The sequence below is a fragment of the Ascaphus truei genome, chromosome 2 (genome assembly GCF_040206685.1).
Source record: "Ascaphus truei isolate aAscTru1 chromosome 2, aAscTru1.hap1, whole genome shotgun sequence".
In the NCBI taxonomy this organism is placed as follows: Eukaryota; Metazoa; Chordata; class Amphibia; order Anura; family Ascaphidae; genus Ascaphus; species Ascaphus truei.
In genome coordinates this window covers 462,253,773-462,270,348 of record NC_134484.1, presented here as the reverse complement: position 1 = coordinate 462,270,348, position 16,576 = coordinate 462,253,773, and the positions used below count along the sequence as shown (strand labels likewise).

The following is a 16,576-nucleotide window of genomic DNA, read 5'->3' as shown; positions in this document are numbered from 1 at the left end:
TCAAATGCTAGAACAATTATTTCCGCAGCATGCGTGTTGCTGTGAAATCTATACTATAATTCTGAGTTGGATTCTGTTTGTATGTCAGAAGCATCGAAATCTCACAAACGGCACCACGTAGCACAACCAAACTTTCACTGTACATTCTGCGGCAGATTTGTAGGTCAACGCAACTATTTTGAGCTTTACATGTCACTCACCCCCCAAGTTATGGACATTCTAAGTTTCACTCGGCTAGAAGCAGTAAAAGCAGGGGTTAGGGGGCGTGGCTACCAAGGGAGGGGGTGTGGCTACCAAGGGAGGGGGCGTGTCCTCTACAGGAACTGAGCTCTGTGTTTCATGTGCAGTGATTCTCAACCGAGGCTCCGCAGTCCCATGGCCGCCCGCACTCACTGCTCCTCCCTCCTCTCCTCCCTCCTCTCCCCCCTCCTCTCCCCCTCCGCTCTCCTCCTCGGAGCTGCTCTAGCAGCCCTGCACTTCGGGGGAGGAGGAGGGGGGCTGCTGCTTCTGCTTCTCCTTACATGTGAGCTGAGGGAGGGAGGGACAGAGTACTTTTGCTGAAAACGTGAGTGTGTGATAGTGTGTGACTGTGTGTGTGTTTGCCACTGTGTGACAGTGTGTGTGTGTGTGTGTGTGTGTGTGTGTCACTGTGTGTGTGACACTGTGTGTGTGACACTGTGTGTGTGACTGTGTAACTGTGTGTGTGTTTGTCACTGTGTGACTGTGTGTGTGTCTGTGTCTGTGTGTGTGTGTGTATGTGTGTGTGTGTGTGTGACACTGTATGACACTGTGTGTGTGTGTGTGTGTGTGTGTGTGTGTGTGTGTGTGTGTGTGTGTGTGTGTGACTGTGTGTGTGTTTGCCACTGTGTGACTGTGTGACAGTGTGTGTCATTGTGTGTGTAACACTATGTGTGTGTGTGTGTGTGTGTGTGTGTGTGTGTGTGTGTGTGTAACTGTGTGTGTGTTTGCCACTGTGTGACTGTGTGTGTGTCTGTGTGTGTGTGTGTGTGTGTGTGTGTGTGTGTGTGTGTGTGTGTGTGTGTGTGTGTGTGTGTGTGTGTGTGTGTGTGTGTGTGTGTGTGTGTGTGTGTGTGTGACACTGTATAACAATTACACTGTGGGTGTGTGACACTGTGTGTGTGTGGGTGGGTGACACTGTGTGTGTGTGTATGTGTATGACACTGTGGGTGGGTGGCACTGTGGGTGGGTGTTACACTGTGTGTGTGTTTGTCTGACACTGTCTGTGTGGGGGAGAGGCAGACGGGAGAGAAGGGAGAGGAGAGAGAGAAGGAGGGAGAGGCAGAGGGGAGAGAAGGGAGAGGAGAGAGAAGGAGGGAGTGGAGAGAGGAGAGGAGAAAGAAGGAGAGGAGAAAGAAGGAGAGGAGAGAGAAGGAGAGGGAGGGGAGAGAAGGAGAGGGAGGGGAGAGAGAAGGAGGGAGAGGAGAGAGAAGAAGGGAGGGGAGAGGACAGGGAGAGAAGAGGGGCGGTGACTGGCGCAGCCCTGTCCCTGTAATAAAACAAATAATACGACGGGAAAGTAGTGCGAATCCGGATTAAACATCCTTTTACGGATGGCAGGGTGTTTGCTGTGAGGCGATGGTCGGTGGCTCTGAGGTGATGGCGTGTGTGTCTGTCACAAGATGGCTCCTGTCTGCCACACAGGAGTGGGGGCTTCTCCGATATATATCCTTATACACCCGATAACATGTTCCGGCAGCGGGGACACACAAACACACACACATATACACACACACACAGACAGAGACTAATTTCACCCCGCACTACATCCAGTAGCAGGTGGGGCGGGCCGGGGAGATGTGCCGCCACCAGGGGGAGTATGGGGGGGGGGGGGGGGTACATGTATTCAATATTACATTCCCCGGCTAGTATACATAGGAATAAGCGCTTCAGACATAAAAGTGAACATAAATGGCAGTAATGAAAGTAAATGGCAGATGAGGTTTAAGACAGATAAATGTAAGGTTAGGCAAACTTAATAAACAGGCAACTTACAAATGAAATGGGGAAACATTAGGAGAATCCTTGATGGAGAAGGATTTAGGAGTGCTTGTGGACAGCAGGCTTAGCAATAGTGCCCAATGTCATGGAGTAGCTACAAAGGCAAACAAGATCTTATCTTGCATCAAACGGGCAATGGATGGAAGGGAAGTAAACATAATTTTGCCCCTTTACAAAGCATTAGTAAGACCACACCTTGAATATGGAGTACAATTTTGGGCACCACTCCGTTGAAAAGTCAGTATGGAACTAGAGAAAGTGCAGAGAAGAGCCACCAAATTAATAAAGGGGATGGACAATCTAACTTATGAGGAGAGGCTAGCTAAATTAGATTTGTTTACATTAGAAAGTCTAAGAGGGGATATGATAACTATATACAAATATATATTCGGGTAAAAAACAAGGAGCTTTCAAAAGGAACTATTCATCCCACGGGCAGTACAAACGACACAGGGTCATCCCTTAAGGTCGGAGGAAAGGAAATTTCACCAGCAACAAGGGAACGGGTTCTTTACAGTAAGGGCAGTTACAGTGTGGAATTCATTACCCATGGAGACTGTGATGGCAGATACAATAGATATCTTCATAAAAAGTTGAACATCTTTTTAGAAAGGAAAGGTAGACAGGGATATACCAAATAAGTAAACATGGGAAGGGTGTTGATCCAGGGCAGTGATTCCCAACCTTTTTTGTTTGGAGGAACCCTTGAAGTATTTCGAAAAATCTCGGGGAACCCCTATCTGGCTGACACATATTAGGCCGCACTTATAGTGCTGGCGACTTCGCGTCTAAACAAATGCATTGACGCCGTCGCGTGCGCTTATAGTAGGAGCGACAGGACGGCGCGACGGCTTGGTCGCAATAGCTGGTAGTCCCTTCAATTTGATTTTTCCAGCAACCGCAGCGTGACGTCAACATCACCGACACTATAAGCGCGGCTTTAGGTTAATGTCACACCTCACGAGCGCCCTCTATTTCCCACCCTCTACCCATGTATTTCTCTCTCCCCTCCATCTCACTCACTCTCCTCCCCTCCCGCCTCGCATGTATTTATCTCCCCTGCATCTCACTCTTACTCCCTCTTTTCCTCACTCACACCCCCCCCCCCCTCCTCTCACTCGCCCCTACCTTCCGTCAATTACCCCACTCACTCAATCCTCCCCACAAAATACATATCAATGAACCCCACCCCGCAATACATAATAAAAATACCCGCCCCTCCCAATACAGAGGTAGATCGTTTTGGAATTAATGGAGGATTTAATAGGCAGCCAGGAGAGGGATTTCAGCGGGAAAGAATCTGAGATGGATTTAGTAGAGAGTAACATGATTCCAAGAGCAGCGATAAGGATAGATTATTAAGGGAGAGAGATGAGAGGCTGGAAGGCCGGGCAGTAGACTGTTGCAAAAGTTGAGATCTGAGAGAATCAGGGCATGTGTTAGGGTTTTAGCAGTAGAGGGACAGAGGAAGGGGTGCACCTTGGCAATGTTACAGAGGAAAAATTGACAGGTTTTAGCAACATTGTGAATTTGAGAGTTGTCAAATGTGACCCCTAAGCAGCGTGCTTGTGATTCTGGAAGAATGATAGTGCTGCCAACTGTAATGTAGAAAGGGGAAGCAGGGACTGGCTTGGGAGGAAGTATGAGGAGCTCTGTTTATGGCATGTTCAGTTTATCAGCGGAGGGCCGTTCAGTTTATCGGTGGAGGGCCATCCAGTTATTCAAAATGAAACAAAGTGATTCATTATTCCTGCCTCCAGTGTCTGAGTTTTCAGATTGTGTCCTCTGAATCCCAGGGTTACACACAAGATTGCCTGTGGTTCTAGAAAAATAAAATGTGGTAATAGCAGATCATTTGGGACCTGTGCTGGAAAAGTATATTACTAATTGGTGATTGACATGTTACAGCCCTTTCAAATGAATGGGTCAAAAGGTATCATCTAGATTAGTAAATATGGGCCACAATGTTACCAAGATGTTAGTTTGTGAAATAAATATATCCAATATCGTAACACAATGTTAGATACCTGGAACAGGTAAGATGGGAACCAGGAGACTCAAAGCAGGTTATTCATTAAACACCAATAGTGGTAAACAGGCCACTATCATACAGAAACTTCCATCACAGTCGCCAATGGGCGTTTCCTTGCAATAGAATCCCAATTGGCACTATTGCAGTCAATGAGAGTTTCCGTGCATTACCCCGTTTTGGCATTATAAGAGTTTGATACATAAGCCCAACTTCAAATTGCAACGCCTGTATATAAAGCCTCACACTGGTGAAATTCATAACGTTGAAACAACTGTCTATGAGTAGGGTTACTGGCACTGCACTTCTTTAACCCAGGCTAGGCTGAAAATCTGTTTAATGCGGCAGGTATAAGCTTATAGGGGGTCCATGTTAAAATGGACATGAAGCAAAAGGTGACACTGTGTGTTCATTTGCATATAATTTCCCAGAATCCCTAGCTGCAGTGGAAGCATCGTATGCTAAGAGATAATTGGGAAAGACAGGTTTGCAGACCTGCCTGAGACATGCGAATGTGCTCACAAGTGGTACATTTTATTTGATGTATGCTACACATGGAGGGCGTTTGTCCTTTTTTACCCGCCAGAACTTACAGGCATACCCCGGTTTAAGGACACTCACTTTAAGTACACTCGCGAGTAAGTACATATCACCCAATAGGCAAATGGCAGCTCACGCATGCGCCTGTTGTCACGTCCTGAACAGCAATACCGGCTCCCTACCTGTACTGAAGCTGTGCGCAAGCGGGGAGACTATAGAGCCTGTTACACATGCGTTATTTACATCAGTTCTGCACGTATATGACGATTGCAGTACAGTACATGCATCGATAAGTGGGGAAAAGGTAGTGCTTCACTTTAAGTACATTTTCGCTTTACATACATGCTCCGGTCCCATTGCGTACGTTAATGCGGGGTATGCCTGTATATCCAGTAGATGGCATTATTCCCATACATGAATACACTGCACCTACTCATTGACCCTACACCCACCACAGAGGATTTTATACACACTTTGTATATACAGGCATACCCCGGTTTAAGTACACTCACTTTAAGTACACTCGCGAGTAAGTACATATCGCCCAATAGGCAAACGGCAGCTCACGCATGCGCCTGTCAGCACATCCTGAACAGAAATACCGGCTCCCTACCTGCACCGAAGCTGTGCGCAAATGCATTATTTACATCAGTTATGCATGTATATGACGATTGCAGTACAGTGCATGCATCGATAAGTGGGAAAAAGGTAGTGCTTCACTTTAAGTACATTTTCGCTTTACATACATGCTCCGGTCCCATTGCGTACGTTAATGTGGGGTATGCCTGTATTTAATGTGTGATAAAAAAAAAACTCCAAGGGATTCTGCAACCCATCAAAGTTTTAAAACTACTACATGCGCGCCAGATTTAACCTTTTCAGGGCTCCAGGGTGCAGAGTGCAATATTGGCTACAGCAGGTATAATCAACATCTGTTGATTGCAATGTTTTGCCTTTATTCAAAATGGTGAGAAGCAGGGTAATCAACACTTAATGACACATTAACTCCTATTCACTTTAATGGACGTGAATGCATTGTTAGCTGCACATTATCATGCTTTTTGCCATATTGAATAATGAGTTATGAGATTGTTCTGACTCAAGCTCACTGTGGCAAGTGAGTAGAAGCAGGCAGCTTAACTCAATCCCATATACCAAGCAAGGGGAAGCGTCTTATTTGCTGAAGTGCTTATTGGGTAACAACAAGACAAATAAAAAGGGGAAAAGGAACTTAGGGAAAACACTGGGGCATGGGAGCAATGGAGGGGGAAAGGAGCAAGGATGGCAGTGGGATAATCCCAGATATAGGGATAGGTAAATTACCATGGCTTTACCAGAGGAGTAGGAGAGGTGACTGCTCCAAGATGGCTGTTAGATCTAAAAGAAAGCAGGAAATACCGGAGTGATGACAGCCTCAGAACTGGGATAATGAACAGAGAGGTTCCAGGACAGAGATCTACCTTTAACCCTTTCTGGGGATGTGGCTCGTCTGGTCTTCTGCGTGATGTGCTGGGCTTTCTTTTTTAATGGGACACTGATTTTGGGTTAGGTCTTGAACATTTAAATCCTTTGGGTTAACATTGAATAGATCTGATTCACGTAAGATGAAACAATGAGATATCTTGCAGAGGCGGTTCCCTTCGTATTTGTAAATCATGTACCTACAAGAAATATAAAGGGTTTCATACATCAGTCGTTAATGGGAATGGTTTTAAAGAGAATTCTGCTTGATGGTACAGAAAGGCGTATGCTGGGCAGACACATTACTCCGCATCAGATGCAAGGAAATGTCAGATTTCTGGAATCAATCAAACGTATCACTGACGCAATTGAGAAATAATGAATGCAAAGTGACATCAAACCTACAGTAATAACCTCATTGCGGCCATACATTATGCCACAACTGTGCATCATTTCAATTTCAGATCATTAATACTATTTAGACAAAATTCTGTTCAAAACCAAGAAGTAACCTTCCCGATGTAGAGGCTGAATAGGTAATACCGTACAATTGCAAGACATTTTCAATCAGCTATCACACCATGGAGTAAATGCTTTGACAGACATCTATTTTTTTTGCTGTTTAAAATATCTCTTTATGCCCGTAGGACCTCAGCTGAATGGCATCTTTAGCATGGGTAAAGTTCTCACTTGGTTGCTTCTGGCACTATACCAACATCTGCTACTCCCAACAGCACCTGCCCACTTTTGCCCGGAGCGTAGAAGTCATTCAGAGCCTGCCTACTCTCACGGCTCGCTTCATCGTCGTACAATGGCATGCAATCATTTAATGACCTATCTTTGGCTGACTACAGTAGTTGGCTGTGACGTGCTGAGATATTGTAGCTGCATTAAGCTTTAGACGCTGGTAATTCTAGAAAAAAAATATGTTTTGCAGATACAGACACTTTTGTATTTATAGACCAGCATCCACGTTTTAATTTAGTTATGGTGGGTAAAAAAGGTGACAAAAACCTCCCACCGCACAGTGTACAGCAAATAAAAATATGACTTGAGAGCATATTCCCATGTCTCTGACCAGTCTGCAACCCAGCCTCTCCCCATTACCTCTTAGCATACAGTGATTACCCTGCAGCTAGTGATTCCGGGAAATTACATGCAAATGAGCACACATGTTAAAATGAACATGAAGGAAAAGGTGACAGTGCATGTTGTTTCCCAGAATCCCTTGCTGCAGTGGAAGCACTGTATGCAAAGACATAATGGTGAAAAGCAGGGTTTCAGACCTGTCAGATGTGAATGTGCACTCAAGTGATATTTTTACAAACACGCTAAATGTGATTTCTAAACAACCTGGCACATTTTTTTTAATTTCTGAAAAACATATCTAAACATCTAATGATGGCTATATGTTATCTTGAATGCATAGGCCTATACATTTTTTTCCATTATTATTATTATTTTTTTAACAACCCCTGGCATGTACAGTACTACGACTTTGTGACAAGTTTCTGTTATCATCCAACTAAGCATTTATGTATCAGTGTCCCAGGTGCAAAAAACAGGATACAAAGTGGTTGAAATGTAGCACCAACCATTGAATGAATTACTTTATTCATTACATTATCTATTTTGGACATAACATATAAATAAATGTAAATATAATATATAACCTCTGTTCATTAATGCAGGTGTGCGCAAACTTTTTTTGCTGCGCCCCAACCCTCCCCCCCCCCCGCCTGCTCCTCTCCGTTCTGAGCCCTCCCTCCTTACACCGTGCGGCGTGGGGCCACGTGACCCACAGCTTCATTGGACGCGTGTGATGTCACATGACCCCACAGCGTCATTTGATGCCGTGTTGCCATGGACACGAATGATGCCGGCAGAGTCCAGGTAAGTTTTAAAGTTGCAGGGGCATCACGCGATCCCCCAGCATATATTTTAAATGCCTCGGAGAAGAGTGTTCCCACCAGACAAATCCAGTGCCCCCCTGGGTGATATGCCCACTTTGCGCCCCGCTGCATTTAAGGTAACCAGATATTGCCATTATCACTCTGTGCCCAGGACATACTTGGAAACGAGAGGTAACTCTCAATGTATTACTTCCTGGTAACACATGTTATCAATAATTGTTTTATATATCCATGGAAAAAAATGGTTAACTCAATTATGAATTTTAAAGCCTTGGAAATCTAACAGATCTATGGTGAGTATTAACAAAAGGTAGCTATTATAATAGAATTGGCTTTATCAATATTTAATGCCAATTATTTATTGTCCTATTCACTAAAGCCATTTCACAAAGTATTAAATCATCCTTTTACCGCTGTGATGACTCAGTGTTGTTTTTAATGGCAGTGTATGCAAATAAACATGCAGAGGAGGAATTAACCGCTAATTAGTTATTCACATGCTGTTCAGTAAACTGATCCCTAGCAATATCAGCCTACCTCCCAAAAATATCACCGTTTTTATCATCTAACCCAGACTGGCGTTAGGTCAATGTTGCTTATATAATTATTTATTGAGCAAATAGTTTACCTAAAAAAATACATTGAGGGTCACTTCTCATCTCCAAGTATAGTATGTCCCTCCTGGGCACAAAATAACACACACACACACACACACACACACACACACACACACACACACACACACACACACACACACACACACACACACACACACACACACACACACACACACACACACACACACACACACACACACACACACAATGAAAATACTTATTAACATGGTTGAACATGTTAATCTCTTAGAAGTCCAAGTTGCCAGCTAGTTATTCTCAATCCCTGACTAGTTGGTGACTTGGGCTATTAAAGGCTTAATATTTGTGCATTGGATGCTTTATGTATTTGTAAGTAGCGCATCTAATGCCTGAAGGTATTGCTTCGCAATGCATTGGTATCTATCTACAGTATCTATCTCTCAATGATTTATAAAGCACACACTGTACACAGAGGGAACCCTTCTCCTATGCACTTTTAAAAAACTCCAAAAAGGTGGAGCGTTGACTCAATCGGGGCTCGGAAAAGCAATACCTCAGGCATCTAAGAGCTTAAATCATTCTCTGCCATAGAGAATTGTAAAAAAAAATCCTATTACCTATCCTATGGTAGAAAAGTTTGATATCTCCATTTTCACCAACAAAGTAATTCCTAGAGTTAATAAATGCAGATTTCTCTGAGTTAGCACTTATTTGTATCATTAGGTTATTTGAGTTAACATCATTTTCAGGTATGGAAAGGTAGAATGAATATTGCAACCCATTTATATCCAATCATTCTTCGTGAATATTAGAGATGTTCGCTTCACCCCGGGTTTTGGTTTCGGGTTCAATACATTTCTTTAATGTGATGCACAAAAACCATATAATCTGGAGCTGTTTTTTTAATTATTATGCCATATGCAAACTATTTAGCACAAAAACATAATGATAATAATGATATAATTGTATTGTATCTATACATTTGGTTTATACCGAGTGTATTGGTAGAGAGAGTAGTGACAAGTCAGATGGTGAACCATGGTATCACTGCCTAACTTTTTAATATGAAAATATAAACAGATTGGGCTGTTTGACTGGTGTATACTGAATGTTAGGACAGGTCAATTGGTGAAATCTCATTCTCAAGCCTACCTGTATGAAATCTATATATTGAAAATGACAATGTAATATTTAAGCCAATTGATAAGGATGTTAATGTAAACACAACGATCGGGAACTGATTGGCTGACCAGTACAGTTTAGTATTATATATTATGAGAGAGAAGAACTGGAGAAGGTCAGATGGTGGTATACTGCATCTCTGATCACCTATATATTTACCCAACTAGTACCCAAAAGGCAAGCTAACAGAGGCTGTATTTGTACATGTAGTTCGCCCAACTACAACTGGTTGACTGATGATGATGATAATGATGATAATAATATTAATATTATTAATAATAATATAGTATTCTTAAATATTTATTTTTCGTACACTGACTGGTATATACTGGTAGAGACAGGTCAGATTGTGGACCATGGTAGCATATACTAATACAGTATATATTACATAACATTATAAAACCACAGATAAGAATGCATGTTGTAAAGAAATAACTATTAATGGGAAATAATTAACTAGTTGTTTCAGACAAGTTAACGATATATATATATATATATATATATATATATATATATATATATATATATATATATATATATATATATATCGTTAACTTGTCTGAAACAACTAGTTAATTATTTCCCATTAATAGTTATTTATATATATATATATATATATATATATATATATATATATATATATATATATATATATATATATATATATATATATATATATATATATGACAGGACCAATGCTCTTTATAAAAGAGAAGCCTACTTGATCTTCTCTTTAGATACCTTAGTTCCCAAAGGGTTAAATTGAGAATGGGATCTCAAATTATTTTTGTACATATTTGTTTATATTTTTATATTATTTATCACACTCTATTATTTGTGTTTATTATTATTTTTATTTATATGTTTTTGATCCATTTTTAGTTTTCAGTCTTCATTTAAATATCATCATTATGATCCCTCTTATACTGATGCATTACAATAGATTGTCATAGCTCCATTTACAGTTTGGATTATTTACATGTGCAGTATTAATATATTTGTATTGGTTCTGCTCTTTTATAGTAGTTTTTGTTGATCTAGTTATTGTCAGTGTTAGGTGCATTTCCTTCTCTGTGTAACTTATGGGGTCTTCATAGAGGGGTACATATAATGCTGTGTCAAATTCTCCACAAGGTACTTCCATTCGTTTTACCTTTATATAAGATCCAGTGATCTTTTGATCTATAAGATTCTATTTATAGAAATATTTCTATACTGCACTTAGATAGTTATTAATTTTCGATGTCAATATATTTTGTTGATGTATGACAAATGAATTACCTTTTGTTGCTAAATTGGTTCATACATAGTCTACTAGACAAGGGGTTATACTCTCTGTCTTTATTTTAGAAAGCGCTATTACAGTGTGAAACGCGTGGGAGGAGAACCCACTTGTTTTGTCCACTCTTTATTTCTGTTTTTAACATGTAGTTTAATACAGTTTTGCTATTTTTCCATACCGGTGAGTTGTAAGTGCATTTTTCGGCTTTGCTAACCAGCCAATCCTCGGCTTCGTTGTAATTACCACTTAAAATGGATTAAAGCATTTTGTAAGCAAGTTGACATTTGTTTAAGGAAGATAACATAGTTATCAACCTCAAAATATTCATTTTTCTTCCGTAAATGTTCAATGGGGACTTTGAAAAAAACCGTGCTGATTAATCCAATGTTTCCTCTTCTCTCGACCAACCATATTCGGGTCTCGGCACCAGCTCATAGAGATGTTTGGACCATTTGCATGAGGTTGTAAACCATGTCAAACTGTCCATTTTCTAGTTGCGATAATAGTCCCAGCTCAGTCATGGTTCGTAGACGATGAGCGCTAAGCATGAAAACAGTGTGCATTGCAATTTTATTTACTATGCTCATTTTGCTAAATTCTCTAAAATCGCCAGATCTGCTTAATGCTGAGACTATAAATAAGGCACACACCATGTTTCGTTCAATGGTGATGTTCAGCTCAAAGCTTACTAATATGAGGCCATTAGCTCTTTGAGGTTTGGTGAAACGTTTTGCAGGAAACCAAAATTGAGGAGTGGAAGAAAAACACTTACAATTTCGCAAATGCATTTTGGATAGTTTCGTACATCCCAAGCAGTGGGCGGATTTGGATCCGTAGCAGTTCGTCCAGTTCCTTTGGTCAGTGGATTAATCTCAAAATGGGCGACTCGCGTTTTGCTAATTTTTTTTTAATTATTACAGTATTACCTACATATTCCTCGGATGACACAATCCATTGACTTCTTTGTAGAATCCAATTCGTGGATTTAGCAATCCGTTGGCGGAATTTTTAAGAATCCGCCAACGGATTGCTGAATCCGCAGATTGGATTCTAAAAATCCATTAACGGATTGTATCCAATTGTGTTTTTTTGATGAATCCGCACGGATTAAAACCGACCAAATCCGTTAGTGGAATTTACACTGCAAAGCCGATTTTGGGGGGGAAATCCACGAAAAGGATTTGGACTGATGCGCCCATCTCTACCTACCAGTCAGGATAAGAGGGGTAGAGATTTTGCCTGATTATTGTCGTGCTAAACACAGTGACATCAAATTAAAGGGAGGAGCTAAATATCGTCAACCTTCCCTCCAAGTTTTGCTTTTCTATGTTTTACAAACAAATAATATTGAAATATTTTTTTAGGTTGGTAAAAAGTTGTCGATCACTCAGATTTATAAAAAAAAACTCCAAGATGGAGCTGCATTTTAAAGAAATAAGGGCATGCCATAAGGATTGGATACAAGTAATTAGACTATTTGAGTGACATGTACAAGTATCAATCTTCAATTTTCTAAATTACGGCAGTGGTGGTGCAAGAAAACTTCAGAAGATTTGCCAAAAGAAAGAAATCATAGATTTGCCCTTAGTTTTGCACCTAGGAGACATCATCCCCTTTCAGTTATATATTTTTCTCCTCTACAAATTTTGGTGTTAGCAAATCCATAAATGAAATGAAAGTAATTATTCTGTTGTGTTTCATGCAGATGAATTTTGTCTCTCCGAGTGGGATGGAGTGGTCTGTTGGCCTGAAGGAATTCCAGGCAAGGTGGTATCCATACCTTGCCCTGACTACATCTACGATTTGAACCACAAAGGTAAAGCCTGCAAATTGGTGAATTAAGATTTTGCTGGACATCTCAATCAATCACAAATCTAAGTTTGGTCCCAATTTGTGTGATCTGTTAATATATTTGTTAGTAATTTAAATAACATATTCAGATATTTACAGTATCAGAAGATGTAATATTGCCTGTGTTATTGTGACAATGTGTTGTGAAAGGACTGATTTGGAAAACGTATCTCTAAGCACTCAAGGTTAACGTGGAACAGACCGTCACACACATTTTAATCTGGTCACGTGATCATGATTACAGTCTAATGGTTCTGAAGACAAAGAGTATTCATCAGCAGAAGGCCCGACTAGCCCTTAACCAGCAAATATCATAAGGACTACTAGAGTGTAAGTCCCTGTAATGCCCAGGCAAATGTCCAAAGAGAAGGCAACAGGTTAAGGCCCATATTTACTAAACAATGCTACTTAATAGAACACACCTTATACCAGTAGCCTATTAAAATGAGTGGGCTGTAAGGTGTCTTCTGGTATCAGTTTCTTGTGGAGTAGCATCACTTAGTAAGTACAGTAAGGCCCTAAATCTCGGGCGGGAGATTTGTACTCACCATTCTCCCTTCTCATAGCAGCTGAATATACTGTAACTTATTTTGCAATTGAGAAAAGTATCACTTGGTCAGCGAGGATTGTTCATGCATTATTCCAGCCATTAAAATAGGGGTAAAAATGTCCATTCAATCCTATTTTACTATTTTTATACTGTAACTAATGATGTTTGCAACAAAAAAAATTAAACCAGGAAACACAAATAGTGTCAAAAATCTTTATTCACATATAGAACATATAATAGAACATGTCACAATTGTACTTATCATGGCACTGTAGTTGTTTTTCCTGGATAAACATAAAGAACTATGTTCATGTAGAGTCAATAAAACTCTCAGATCAGAGGTGGATCTAAATTATTGCACCCAAAAGGGGTGCCCGAAAACACCAAAAAATAGCGATCCCGAACCCCCTTCGGTACATTAAAGATAACAGCTCATGGAGTTAGACTTAAAGAATGTATAGTTGAGATCCATCAAAATATGTCATTATTTCCAGTTACTCAACACCATGCTGGTGGATATCCAGACATAGTGTGCTCTCTGCTTGAAGTAGAATACTGGAAGTAGAATCCCGTGGGGGAATAAAAAAGCTGTGAACTGCTGTGTTCAAATAAGGACTGGAACGTATGTAAAAATAAAATCAATTTATTGGGCTAATCTCAACATCATAAAAGAGGGGGGGGGGAAGAACGGACAGAGAACCGCACTTTGTCAAAAAATAAATCAGCACAGAATTACACAACTCGTAACTTCTACAAAGCAAATCATAGAGTTGTAACCTGCAACTTTCTACTTAAACGTACAGTAACAAAGAGTTCCTACAGTATCTTTTTGTGGAAGGTGTCCTTATCTTACAAAACCCATAGGATTCTATTTACAATTAAAGGGGCTATTTAAGTGTCTAATGGAGCAATAAATCATTATTGTTTCACTCTATGCTTTCTCTGCTGCTGGTAACTTGACCACCTCTTGTGATGTTGCAGTATGCTATAACCAGTTTTTTTTTTACCGAGCCTGACACCAGCCTTCTAAGGCCGCGCTTATAGTGACGGCAATGGTGAGGCAACCAATGACGTCACCCGTCGCCATTGCGAAAGTTGAAATCAGGTTTGGAGACGTCGCTGGCTATAAGGGGAGTGAAGTCAGCAAGGGGGAAGGCAGAGGTGCTATGTGATTGGCTTATAGGCAGTCACATGGGGAGACCGTCTCTGCAAAATCAAATTCTAATGACTACAAGGATTTTGGTAGCGCCGTTGCGCCGTTGTGCCGTTGTGTCCAATATAAGCGCACCGGACGGCATCAATATAATTGTTTTGAAGCGTCGTCGCGGTCGCTGGCACTATAAGCGCAGCCTTAGGGAATACAATTTGTAGGTGCGCCAATTTTGAGCATATATATATATATATATATATATTTAAAAAAATTCACCATGAAAAATCATAATCCATTTATTCAGAATTAATAATACCACTCGTAAAAATACCAAGTGAGAACCTATTACACAGATTTATGGCAATTATAAAATGTAGTAGCCTTTATTATCGACAATTTCTTCTTCAAATCTAAAATTCGCATAATCCCCATTTTTTTACAGGAGGTCGTAATGCAGTAATAGTTGTGTTATATTGATTTGCCATGTAATTACTGTAATGTATGTGGCATACTGTATTAATAGTATTTCTCTCTTATACACGCTCAATGTCTTATAATATAATGTATAACCCGGTTAATTTAATATAACCATGTATTGTCATCATAACTCTGTGCTCAAGATATGCTTGAAAACGAGTGGTAACTCTCAATGCATTACTTCCTGAAACAAATATTTTTATAAATAAAATAATTAAAATCTCAGTCCTAGAGGTACTGTAAGAAAGTGAAGAAAATCTCTAGCCCAGTGTTTTTCAACTAGGGTTCCTAGGAACCCTTGGGTTCCCCAGGCATCCCTAAAGGGTTCCCTGCAATTTTCTGGTCATTTAAAAATTGCATCAAATACAGAATAATTTTCTGTACAATGCATCTGATCACAGATTTGCTATTAGAGAGGTTTGGGGTCCCTCAAAATTTCACTTTTGGTTCCTTAAGAAAAAAAAAAGATGGAGTGTGTGCAGAGCACGGACTTTGTAAGTGAAACTTCTCTGCGCATGAGCGGATGGTGCTGGCCGCTTCTGCGCATGCGCAGGCAGAGTTGGCCGCTCCTGGACATGCGCGAGCGGCATTGCCTTCTTCTGTACATGCGTGAACTGTGCTGCATGCTTCTGCGCATGCGCGAACGGCGTTGCCTGTTTCTGCACATGCGCGAACCACACTGCCTGCTTCTGCACATGCGCGAGCGGTGGCCACTTCCGTTACACATTTTCGGCTCCATGAAGGAGTTTTCTCCTATGAGAATTTAGTAGGTGCCAGCAAAGAAGTCTCACTTCTAAAAGGTTGGAAACCACTATTCTAGACGGCATAAAATGTTTTTGTTAAAAAGTAACATTAACAATGAAAGGATGTTTTATACAAGTCATTTTTCAAAGGTTAAACCTTTTTAACCAATGTATTCAATGAAAATGAATTGAGAGTTAAATGTCGCTGCTTGACTGATAAGTAGCTGAGATGCTGGAATTCAGCAGCTTGGGTGAAGAAGAAAATATGTTCTTTGTGAAGAAGAAGAAATTAGGTTAAAGCAGAATGGGAAACAAGGGGGGTCTTTTGGAGCTGAATTGTGTTCATTTAGCTCTAGGACCATCTAGTTCTTGAGATACTTACCCATGTGGTTACCAGTGTCTCGGACCCTCCATGGGGAAACAAAATGGCTGTTCAAATGTCCCACATCATGTGCCAATAGGAAGCCGCAACATTACTACATTGCAGCTTTCTATTGGATGGCCATTTAAAACCCCTTCAGAAACCAGGAATTGATACTGGTAACTTAATGGGTAACACCCCTGGACCTGGGAGCGTCGCCGGAGCTTATTTGTATGTGGTTCCTATCCTGCAAATAAAAGGAGAGTTACAGTACTTTAAAAAAAAGGGGGTCACTTTAAATTGTTACTTGAAGGGGGATTGAATCTTTCTAAGGAAGCTGATTACACTGATAATGTTTTGTCATTTAAGTCAATAGCAGCTTTACTGCGATCAGCAGTATCAGGACTTAATGAATTGTGCCC

The 16,576-nt window shown here is 40.6% G+C and overlaps 1 protein-coding gene across 1 annotated transcript in view; it reads left to right on the top strand.

The window, feature by feature from the left end:
- The window catches only part of PTH1R (parathyroid hormone 1 receptor), a 390,306-nt gene that overhangs the window by 293,683 nt on the left and 80,047 nt on the right, over positions 1 to 16,576 (top strand). The window contains exon 3 of the mRNA XM_075588076.1: positions 12,728 to 12,838. Within this exon, the coding sequence (XP_075444191.1) occupies positions 12,728 to 12,838 (111 nt within the window). The remainder of the gene's footprint in view (positions 1 to 12,727; positions 12,839 to 16,576) is intronic.